The 12,500-nt window shown below is 44.2% G+C and overlaps 1 protein-coding gene across 1 annotated transcript in view; it reads left to right on the top strand.

The window, feature by feature from the left end:
* The window catches only part of setd3 (SET domain containing 3, actin histidine methyltransferase), a 110,363-nt gene that overhangs the window by 66,865 nt on the left and 30,998 nt on the right, over nt 1-12,500 (top strand). The window contains 1 exon segment of the mRNA XM_086094538.1: nt 3,947-4,061. Coding sequence (XP_085950664.1) covers nt 3,947-4,061 — 115 coding nt within the window.

Below are 12,500 nucleotides of genomic sequence, written 5' to 3' on the forward strand. Positions count from 1 at the left end.
GTGATCATGTGACCATGCATAGATGGATGCGGTCTTTTAATTCTGCTTGATTTTGTTTTTCAGAATGCATCAAATTAAAGTGTTAAAATGTGAAATATTCCAAGGGAGCATGCCCCCAGACACCCTTAGAGGGGTTGAATATAATTCTCATCTTCATCCCTAATCTGCTTTCATGCCAGGAAGGCACATGATTTTACTTCCTCCATCTGAGGGTAGACTAACTTCTTTTTGACAGTTTTTTGTTAACTTTAATGCATCTATTACGCTGTTTTCTGCCTTTATATTTACTAGTCATGTACAATATATATATTTTTTTAATATTAGTGTGCATACTCCACTGCAAAATTTTGTTTCATTAACCGTCATCGCAGTCATTTTAAACATTTAATTACATACATTCATTTAATTTGTCAATAAAATGACCGGTAATCTCGACATGTCATACAGGTTCCGTGTTTTTGAATGTTTGAATTTTTGGTCTTAATTTTTTGTCATAATGGTCTAAAAAAAGTTTAAAAAATAAATAAAAAGGTCTAACATATAACTTAGTAATTATTGCAAAAACCCTGACAGAGCGACCTGGTTGTGGCTGTTTTTCACACTTACCTTAAAAAATAAATCAAGTGTGAATTATTTTGTTCCAAGTTTGTAGTATTTGATTACGCATTTGAATAGTTGGGAGCAGAATGGAGAAGAGCAGAGACATGCACGCACACACAAGCAATGTTACGTTGAGTCATTGGAGTGCCACTGTATTGGCAATATGTACAACGGAACAGATGACATCAAATGCATACAGTACTAGTACTACAGTAAAAATATGGCATGCAATGTGAAAGCGCATACAGTCCTATATACATAAATATATACAGTATGTACCTAAACCGAATACTTCAGAATCCAGCTAGAGTCGTGAAAAAGAAAGGAAAGTGAAATCAAGCACCGACCAGACATTACCTACTACCCACCGGGTTACCAACCAGAGTCTTTCACCAACCCCAGAAACATCTAAATTCCAACAAATTAGGGAGACCTCAAGAGACCAAAGGAGAGACTGAGGAAAGGAAGGAAGGATAGATGAAGCAGAGTGAGATCCACAGACATCTGCCTCCACCGAATCAACAACCAGACGAAGAAGCCGATTGTGTTTGAATTTCGATAGATGCTGGTGTGGTGGATCTGGCATGCATAAAAACCTCCACCAAAGAGGGGAGCTGTCGACCCCGGCCAGGACAGAGCAAGCACAACCCTCCAGGGCCCCCCAGGGCCCCCCAGGCCACGGCAGCGGCAAGGGACAACCCCCGGGTCCCGCAAGGGACACCGGCCGGAGAGCAAACCCAGGAGCCAGGAGCGCCCCCTACCCCAACACGGCCCGCGCCCCCAACCCAACCCCAGGCCCAGCAGGGAAAGGCCCCGGTCATCACGCCAGCGTTCTTAGTGAAAGCTAACCCTGTTACTGAGTTCGCCAGCTCGCCAACTGGCGAACTCTACCCCTATATATTTTTAGAATTGATTAATCTAATTTACTAATCAAATTCATTTTAATTTTGCATTTGAGTGTACAGTGTTTTTCGCGGGTGTTACCTTCCAAAACTACCCGCGATAATGGAAATCAGCGTTAATTAAAAAAAATATAATTCCGTTAATTATATTTTTCCTTTTCCTTTGTTTTTTCGTTTTTATATGATTTTTAGTTTATTAAGAATGCTTTTTCATTTATCATTTATGTTCTTTTTTCATTTACAGTGTTTTTTTTCCGATTAAAAGTTTTTTTATTTTTATTTACTTATTATACAGCACAGTATTTTTTTTCGTTTATTGTAAATGTTTTTTATCCATACTATATTTAATTCATTTGCAATATGTTTTAAGGCTAAATCCTCACCACACATGCACTTTTCTCTGATAGGCGTTAAAATTTTCTCACATACTGTATCTCCTATTTAAATACAATAGGCCTATACACTCCTAGTGTACAAAATAATAATAATAACAATAACATCGAATAAAACTAATATCCAAAACATTTATTTGAGAAACAAAAATATAAGGGCGATCGATCCATATCTTTCCAGTCCAGAATGTTTTCCTAAAATAAACCTAATAACAATAATAATAATAATAATAATAAAACACACAACACAACAATAAAACAGCTGTTAGAAATGGCAAAATCTTAATTTTAATGATGATGATAAGAGGCTAAGAAATCCATTTTGATCGGGAGGCTCGGAAGCACATTGCTGCTGGTGGCCGGCGCCTGGCTGTGTGTATCTTTTATATTCAAGGTTGCAAATGGCAAGGTCGGAACGCGACATGCAATACACCGTTGGAAAGGTCTCGTCGTGATGAATCTGTGGATGCCCATATGTATCCTCAGTAGGATGTAGGGTTGGGGAGATACGGCCGCCCAAAGACTTCCAGGACACCAAGGATTTTCAAAAAGTTACTCAGCCGGCGATGGTGCCCATCCCGGTTAAAAACCGGCGTTTATCAGCCCTCTATTTCCAAAACGCAATGTCATGGAGTGACGGAACAGGCACCGTTGGAAAGATCTCATCGGTCGGACGTAGGCTTCGGGAGATATGGCCGACCAAAGACCTCCAGGACACCGAGGATTTGCAAACAGCCACAACTGGTTCGGGGCGGACAATCTTAATTTTAATGATGAAGATATAAGGCAGGACACGTAAACCCATTTTGACCGCGGGACAGCATCGCCACAGTGCCCCCGAAACTCCACTCAAGCGCTTGTGGCTGGCGCAGACCCATGTGAACCGTGGGGAGGGTGGCAGACGGCGCGTGCATACACTGTAAAGAAAACAAACAGACCAAAACGCACGCTGTAAAAAAAAAAAGAAGCAAGCACGCTGTAAAAAAATCTGCAAAACAGCAAAAGATTAACCCGTGAGAAACGAGGGAACACTGTATTACAAAAGCATTGTTCCCCCTGGTTACTGTTTATTGACCAGTGACTGATGTTTATTGTGTACTTCGTATTCATAGAGTGATTTAAAAAAGGTAGATTAATGTACTATGTTACTGGTTCGGTCATTGTTTTCCAAAGTAAAAACAGATGTTTGCAAATGTCTTATTTTGATTAAACACAGATAAAACAGTCTTCTTTCATCAAGCAAAGTTGTTGTAGTTTGGGTTTGAGTTTGAGTTTGGTTAGTTTTGTTGTATTTGTCATCTGTGTTTTGTTTGGTTTGGTTTTGGTTAGGTCTTGTGTTCCTGATTGTGCTCGTCATCCCGGTCCCTCTCCTTTGTGTCTTCCTATCAACAGCCCCTGCCGCTTGTCTAATGTCCAGGTGTTTATTTGTCTCTTTAGTTTGCTCCTATTTAGTTCCCTCCTTCCCTGACATCTTTGTTGGATCATTCTTTTGCGTTTCTGTGTCTCTGTCATTCATCCTGTCCTTGCCCTGGTTAGACTAGTGTCTGTTACTGCTTTTTGGTCTTTTGTTAATTGAGTAGTTTTCCCCCGTTCCTTGTTTGCCTTTTGGTTTTTCTTTTGGAAATAAATCCCTTTTTCTTTGACATCCTGAAAATCTGCCTCGCCTCCTTACTTCCTGCATTTGGGTCCTCAAATCCCCGCACACGACAAAGACATCAGTGGACAATTACTGTTGATATGCTGAAATCAAAGGATTTGGACAATTTTAGATTTAAAAAAATGGCTCCATTGATTACTCGATTATTAAAATAGTTGTCGATTAATTTGATAGTTGATTACTTGTTGATTAATAGATTAATTTTGACAGCTCGAGAACACTGTATTTTCATTTTTTTGTGAGTAGTGCATGTTTTAGTGTAGCATTTGTTGTCACAATCTTCTGAGATATTCTTACTTTTTAAATTGGATATCCAAGCTAAAAAAAAATTTTTTTTATGAGTTTCAATACATTCCACTGTTTATTTCAGTAAAATTATTTTGATTGTTCTACAGATGGGCCGTGTCTTCAGTCATGACCCGTCAAAACCAGATCCCTACTGAGGATGGTAGCCAAGTCACACAGGCGCTCATTCCTCTTTGGGACATGTGCAACCACACAAATGGACTGGTAAGATCATAATTTCCTACTCAATAAATATGTAATAGATAGATAAGATAGACAGACAGACAAATAGATAGTAGGGCCGGGTGATACTTTATTATTGTTATTGTAACAAGTCAAGTCAAGTTTATTCATTAATTTATTAATCACAAAACAATCTCAAAGGTCTTAACACATCCATAATTGACAAATATTAACAACATACCTTGATTTTAATCTCACAGGGGTGTAAGGACAAACAACAACAACAAAAAACATCTGGGGAAAAATAAGACACCTTAGGAAGGGGCCGCAGATATGGGAATCTCCGTTCCAGAATGACCAGGCTAAAAAGGATGCCGAGTGGGCTAAAATTTACACAAAATATGGTGCTATACAATGTTAACTAGAATAGTGTGAGAGTCAATTTAATAAGGTGAGGCACTGCAGTAAGATGCCTTCGGAGTGGTAGGTCTTCCTCCAAACCCAAATTTGCACAAAATGTGGTTGTAGTGTTTTCAACGAAGATGTTGGTGACACCAAGATAAACCCCAAATGGACTGCAGTTGCAGCGTGTTTGTCTTCATAAGCATGTGGTGAAAACTTTAAATACAAAATAAAGTCAATCGCTACACACACACTGTAACGCCAATACAAGGAGAAAGAGAAGAAGTGGCAGTCAAACAGGCCAACGTAGTTCAGCCAAATGCAAGAGTATACAAATAAGTCTTAAGGCGAGGTTTAAAAATTTCTACTGAGGGAGCAGCTCTGATTTCCGTGGGTAGGGCATTCTGGAGCCCAAAATGTAAATGCACTTGAACCAGTGGACTTTTTGGCTCTCAACATCACTAAAAGACCAGTGAACAATAGATAGTTCCCGTGTGACGTCACCGCGTCGCATGTCCACCATGTTTTGGTTTTCCTAGCTTGTGAATTTCAGCAAACAAGTGTTCCTTTTCATAACCAATATGTTTTTTTCGTGTTGGGTACATGGTTGTACTCAGAAAGCTGACGGAACTTGTGTATTGGGATTCTATTCCATTCCAAAGATCCGAGCACGCGAAGGTGATTTCACTGAATCAGTGATCACGTCGCAGACTGTGGTTAGCCAGTATCAACAGAAAGATGAACCCACGAAATACTCCCAAGATCTGCTCAGATCACTTCATCTCAGGTTAATTAGTTTTCCTTTTAACGTTTCTTCTTTTACTAAGCATGTTTACATTGTGCACATTGTTTGTTCCTGTCCAGTCTAGCGCCTGCCTTGCATGCTAAATCCCTCAGTGGTAAACAGTACACCCCGCGCTCCCTTACAATAAATGGCTTCACACAACCACTTGGGACGAATGAAAAAAAGCATTTCTTTATCATACATATCCTCTGTAAAATAGCTCGCACACATGCAAAAACATTATGCCCGCATACTTTAATGAACACAACTGTATTTTCAATAAGTGCATAAGCTAAGCTAGCTACGACGTAGCTTTGCCGTCACTATCATCACATTGAAGTTCACGGTCATAACACAGCTGGTTGATTGCCTCCATTGATTTATATGCCTTTAGTTGTTCAAAGGCTTTATAAGGTAGGTCACGGTATCCAAACTGTCCATGGACGTAACCGGTGGCTGGCGATAATCTTCCTTCTTTAATGTATAGCATTGATGTCAAAGTCCGGTCCGCGAAGGCCTGAGTCCTGCATGTTTTAGAGGTTTCCCATGTTCAATACAGCTGATTCATATTTAAGATCATCAGCAAGCTCTGCAGGAGCCTGATAATTATCCTGATCATTGAATCAGGTGCGTTGGAGTAGAGAAACCTAGAAAACATGCAGGACTCTTGACACATGTGATGTATAGGGATCCCGGCGATCAGTCCAATTTTTGCATCGTACCACTTTTGCCTGCAAGCTTTCCCGGTACAACGTGGACTTTTTTGTGCTCATTGCCGTCAATTTAGCCGTTTTAATACTCGTCGTATCCGCGCTTCGCTTTGAGCCGCGATGGGGACGAACCAGACAATATGGTGGAAGGGAGCTGGACATGCCTACTCGCTGACTTCGTGGAAATTATCTATAGTTTCATGTTGGAACATACGGTACCATTAAATGGAAGGCGCTGAACCATGTAATATTTTGTGTGTATGTATGTTTGTAACTAAACCTTAAATTCAGGTCTCAAGTGGACTAGGAGCAATGCACAATTTGCTCGTCCTTGTATCCAGGGACTTATTTTCAGCCCTGGAGTTTCAGTGTTTTAATGAAGACATATATGTCATATGTATTAATGTATCGATCTAAAATAGATTAACATTCAAATTAAGTAACCGTCAATAGTTATGTTGTATATGATCAAAAATTAAAATAACTTACTAGATAACAACCAGTATATCTGAACAATTATGAAAACATAAATAAAGTCAAGAGTGCTAAAGAAATGTGACCACCTGTCATATTCTCTAAATATAAAGCCAAAATAAGGAGATAATAAGGCGAGGTACAAGGCAAATTGTTTCAACCTGATTTTGTTGTTCAATCTGAACCATTACATTTTCTATGAAATAACAGGTGTAGGTTTATCAATTCAATGCATTGTTCTTTTTTTATTTTTATTAATTGTGTAATCAAAACTTAATTAAAAATAGTTTTTGGTCAATTCATGTAGGTGCAAAAGTAAGTGAACCCTGAGCTGCAATGCTTAAAACAAGCAGTCAAGTAGGATCAGGTAGGACAAATTGGTAGCTAAACTAACCACGGAAATGGACTGGTGCAGTTAAGCAAACAAATGATGCATCACTGTCTGAAACAGAGATAATACCACGTCACTTTAGTCTTACCCAGGTGAACCCATACAGGTCAGTCATGCTGAGAGGAAGATAAATCTCAGGGGACCTCAGGAAGTGGGTAGTAACCGCACATCTGTCTGGGGAAAGCTATAAAGTCATCTAAAAAAAATTTAGCTTCATCATTCCACTGTGAAGCAGATCATCTGCAACTAGAGAACACTGAAAATTACTACAATCCTGCCTAGAAGTGGACGACCTTCTAAAATATCAGCAAGAACCACAAGAAAAATTATAATTCAGGTAAAAAGCCAACTCGAACATGACATCAAGGGATTTGCACACCTCTTTTGCTGCATCTGGGTCACATGTGCATGCTTCAACAATCAGAAGAAAAGTCAACAAGGCTTTCATGGAAGGCTTGCTAGGTAGAAGCCTCTGCTCACAAAAAATCAAAGCTGCCCATCTCAACTTTACTTGTGAGTACCTGGATAAACCTGAAGCTTTTTTGAAGTCCCTTCTGTGGACAGTTGAGTCAAAAATTTAATTAATTAAAACATGTCAGTTATCATGTTTGGTGAAAAGTCAACACTGCATACCAGCAAAATAACCTTTACCCTAGAGTGAAGCATGGGGGTGAGAATGTTAAATTCTGGGCTGGCTTTTCATCTTCAGGACCTGGACAACTCCACATAATCCAGGAAATCAATAATTCAGAGGAATATTGTGAAATCCTGGAACATAACCTGAAACCGTGAAGTTACAGCCTGGTAGACAATGGATCCTGCAACATGACAATAATCCAAAGCATTCCAGCAATACAACCAAGGAATGGCTGAAGAACAACAAGATTCATATTCTGGATGTGCCCAGTCAAAATCCTGACTTAAATTCTTTCAAAATACTGTGGCGGGACCTGAAGCAAGCAGTTTATGCTAGACGCCCCTTCCAACCTCTTTCAACTGGCTGCACTTTGCAAGGAAGAGTGGCAAAAATCCCCCCTAAGTAGATGTGAAAGACTGATAAATCACTAAAGAAAGTGTTTGGATGAAGTTCTCATTGCAAAAGGAGGTGCAATGTCTGATTAAGTGAGAGGTTCACATACTTTTGCACCCATGAGTTTTTCTTAAATCAACCACTTTTGTTCAAGAATGAATGACAATATTTTAGTTAGTTTGTATTTAGTTTTGAGTTTTGTTTGTTAGTTTTAATTAGTTTTCAGGGTGGTTCTGTTAGTTTTTATTAGTTTGTGTTATTTAATAAATGCTTAGTTTTAGTTATTTAATAAATGCTTAGTTTTAGTTTCAGTATTAGTTTTAGTTAAAAAAATGTGTATAACCTGTGCGCAAAAAAAAAACATGGGAGCGACGTCATCTAAAGGTGCTTTTCTGTTTGCTGCTGCTAGATAACCTCATTTCTGTGTGACACTTGTCTTTATTCTGGTTAATATAAAAATAAATCTACTTAAAATCACATTAGAATCATCCCCACAGGCTCATGCATTAATTTAATTACCAAAGACTAAAACGAAGAAAAATGTTGCCATAATTGTAGTTGGTTTTAGTTTTGTAAACCTAAAATGTAGTTTCAGTTAGTTTTTGTTTTTTTAAAACGACAGTTACGTATGTATCTACGGTTCTATGAGTCCCGAACGACCGCCACCTGGCGGTGCAGAAACAGCACGGGAATCCCCCCACGTGCATGCGTCACTCGAGAAAGCATTCATAAAAGGACATTTCCAGGGTTCCGGCTAACGTGATCCTCATTTATAAAAGCAGATCGTAACCGGAACCCAGACTCACAGATTCTTCTCGCGCAAATCAACACAATTTCTCTGAGTGACAAGCAATGCTGGTGGTCGTTTGGGACTCATAGAACCATAGTTACCTACGTAACTGTCTATCTATTTCGTCCCTCCCGATCGCCAGGTGGCGGTGCTGAAACAGTACGGAATGCCGAATACCAGCGATGTCACGAAGACCCAGGAAATTGTACCTCACAGGGGCGTCCGCAGGACCGTGAACCACATCCAGTGGATGAGGAGAGGTGACATTCAAACTGTAGAATCTGGAGAACGTGCAAGGCGACGACCAGGAAGCAGCCGCACAAGGACACTCCTTTCAGAACTGCCCATGACGTAGACACACTCGTGGTGGAGTGACTACGCACCCCAGGAGGAGGGGGACGACCAGAGACCCGGTACGACTGCCGAATTACGTCCCCGGTCCAATGGGAGAGGCGTTGCTTGGAAACAGCAGCTCCTTTATTCAAGCCGTCGTAAGACACAAAAAACTCGGTGGATGTACGGAAACATGCTGTAGCATCCAAATAAGAGTGGAGCGCCCTTACAGGACAACAAAGACTTGGAGCGTCATCCCCATCCGTCAACGGCGTAGCAAATCGAGCGAGACGAATAGAGTGGTTGGCTTGAGAGCAAGACAAAACTTTGGGAACAAAAGCAGCATTTGGCCACAATGTGACCCCTGCCCCGTCGGGGTGCCAACGAAGGCATTCGGGGCTTTCAGATAGGGCGTGGAGCTCCCCTACCTGCTTAGCAGATGCAATCGCAAATAGAAACGCCGTCTTGCGAGACAGCCAGCTCCCTTCGGTCAACGGCTCGAAAGGGGACCTAAACAGTGCGTCGAGCACCAGTCGAAGGTCCCAGGCGGGGACTCAAGGCGGGTTCCTAGAACGAAGGCGAAAGGCACCCCTGAGGAAGGAGGCCACCAGGCTATGGCAACCCACAGACATCCACTGCAATATGGCGTGCCGATATGGCCGCCACGTAGATCTTGATTGTAGAAGGGGAACGGCCCTTATCGAAAACAAATTGGACGAATTCTAGAACAGTGGGAATAGGGCATGTCACGGGATCCCTCCCGCAACTTGCACACCACTCCCCAAACAGCTTCCACCTTTTAGCATACAGCGAACGATTGGACGCAGCCCTGGCATTAATGATCAGCGGCTAGATACACAGATCGAGCCGGCGGGTATCAGGATGCCAAATGTGACCCCGTTGTTGGGACAGTCGATCTAACCGACTGGGCAAGATCCACGGTTCGGAGTAGAGACTGCGGAGGAGAGGGAACCAAGTCTGGGCTGGCCAAAGAGGGGCCACCAGCAACAACGTCTGACCCTCCAGAAAGACCCTCTAAAGGGTGAGATGAATGAGGGGGAGAGAAGGGAAAGCATACAGCAGACCTCTGGCAAAAAGATCTACCGTCGCCTTTCTGAAGCGACTCCAAATGGTGCTCACCACATCTGGGTGGAGACGCCAATCCCCCTGAGGTGAACGATGGCCGGAGAGGGAATCCGCTGACTGGTGGACAATGCCGAGGAGAAACATGGCCCGTAGGCTGGCAAGACGGGGGGTGGCCCATCTAAAAAGCCTCCGTGAGGCCTGTTGCAACTGGGACTCTCGTCCCGCCCTGATTATTGATGTGATACACAGTGGAGTTGTTGTCCGATCGTACCAGGACATGGCGCCCTGCCACGAAGGGCAGAAAATGAAAGAGGGCCAGATGCACAGCCCGCAGCTCCAGCAGCGACCTGTCCCCTGTAGACCACCGGCCTTGAGCAGTCCCAGTGTTTGCCAAACTGCACCCCATCCGCTGGCATCGGTGGTGACAACTTTGTGACGAGTGGGCCCCACCCCTAATGGGACACCCGCTGATAGAACAGACCGGCGCCCCCCAGGTGCGAGCGCACCCATGAACCGACTGGACACTCGGAGACGCTTCAGACGGTCCAGCAGCGGGTTGAGCCGGAAGCGGAGCAGCCCCCGTTGCAGTGACAGCAGGCCCAGAGGCACAAGCAACTTGCCCAGCAGACGCAGAAAAAGGACATAAGATAGCATCCCATTGGCACGAAAGAGAGAGATGAGGCGTAACACATCGACTACCCTCTGTGGGGACGGTCGAGCAGTGATGGAGGTGGTGTCCAACGACATTCCGATGAACAGAGTGTGCTGAGAAGGAACGAGACCTTGAGACCAAGTCGTGAAACATGCTGTAGAAGCGTAGACGTGTCTCAGATTGCCTGATCCCTGGACGGTGCGCATATTAGCCAGTCGTCCAAGTAAGGGAGCACCTTCATGCCCCTTGACTGCAGGGGTGCCACTCTGTGAGCACTCTGGGAGAGAGTGACAGCCTGAATGGGAGTACTCTGAATTGCTAGTGGCGACCCCTGTAGGCGAAGCGGAAAAACTTCCTGTGCTGAGGAGTAATGGGGACGTGGAAATAAACGTCCTTCAGATCGATTGACGTTAACCATTACCCTAGGGCGATCGTCTCCAACACGGCCAACTAGCGCTAGTGCCTTTTCCGGGTCGCTGATGACAGTCACTCTGACCTGGTTGGATAGAGAAGGCCGGCGCCGGAACTGAATCCTGTACCCATGAGACAAGGTTGAAAGCACCCATGGGTCCGGAGCAAGGGCAGCCCAGTAGGTGAGCTGGCAACAGGAAAAGTAACCAACTGCCGGCCCCTCTGGCTCAATCCCTGGCCCTCCCGGATTTAGAGGTCCGGGGGGGACAAAGCGCGTGGTGTGTGACGCTGGGGCCCTCGAACCTTTACGTGTCGTCTGTGACATGTCCTCGTGAGGGACGACGAGGTCCTTTTCCCCCCGTAGGCCGAAAAGACTGCACAGTACGTGACAGAGGGGCGGCCGGGAGAGCCTGAGAAGGCTAGCAAACTTTTGCCTTGCATCATAAGCACGCACTGTGTGTTCCAGCGCTTCTGTTGCTGCTGAACCGAAAACTTGACCTGGAACCACAGGGAGGTGACGCAGTTCCTTCCAGGAGGGCTCTTGCAAGGGAGAGTGAGCCAACCAGCTCTGACAGCACGTCTGGATGAGAAAAGACATACTACGGCCATGCTCCCTCGAAAGGACGGATAAGTCCCTCAGCGCCATTTTACGGAACGATCTAGCCTCATCTACGTTGTTGTCTCTCAAAGCTGCGGAGGAAGCAAGTAGGAGATGAGCCTGGGCGTTGGCCAGCCGTGCTTCCATCGCCGCCGCGTTTGTACAAAAAAAAAAAAAACGAGATTCTGGGATCCAAAAAGACTTATTTGAGTAGTCCATCGGACAGAGGCCACACTTAGTAGGAGGCTGAGAAAAGGCAGACGTGTCCAACTTCAAACCTTGCAAAGCGCTAAGCAAAACCGTGCACACCAATTCCGCTCCAGCTGAAAAACGTTCAGAAGGAGGAGAAGATGGGGCAATCCATTCCCGAATATGCCTCAGAATCCTGGATGGAGACGGCATCCTCGGCGACGTCATCTGTTTCGGAGGGCAATTGAAGTTTGGCATCCGGCATGTCCACCTCCTCATAGGGCAACGCTACTGCAGAGGCCTGAGAATCAGAAGGGTTTTGCTTACCCAACCGCCAGTCAAGACAGCAGTCAGTGTGTCCCTCTTCGGGCAAGAACGAGCTACCAGAGTGCTTACAGCGAGCGTCGTCGTCCATAGCAGCCGCTAATCAACCCGCAATGAGTGTGCACAAGTCACCAGGCTGCTATCTTCGTGTGGGAGAGGAGGCGAAAACCGGCCTCTTCACCAACGGAACAAACAAACCCACAAGTGCGCACAGCAACACCATCAAACAACATCAAGGCGGCTGGCGACCCACGGACGGAGGCGCGTAAGTTGCGAGGCAAAACAACCTAGGAAAGGATACGAAAGA

Source organism: Leptonotus elevatus, chromosome 14 (assembly GCF_054856555.1).
Source record: "Leptonotus elevatus isolate MCC_2025b chromosome 14, RoL_Lele_1.0, whole genome shotgun sequence".
In the NCBI taxonomy this organism is placed as follows: Eukaryota; Metazoa; Chordata; class Actinopteri; order Syngnathiformes; family Syngnathidae; genus Leptonotus; species Leptonotus elevatus.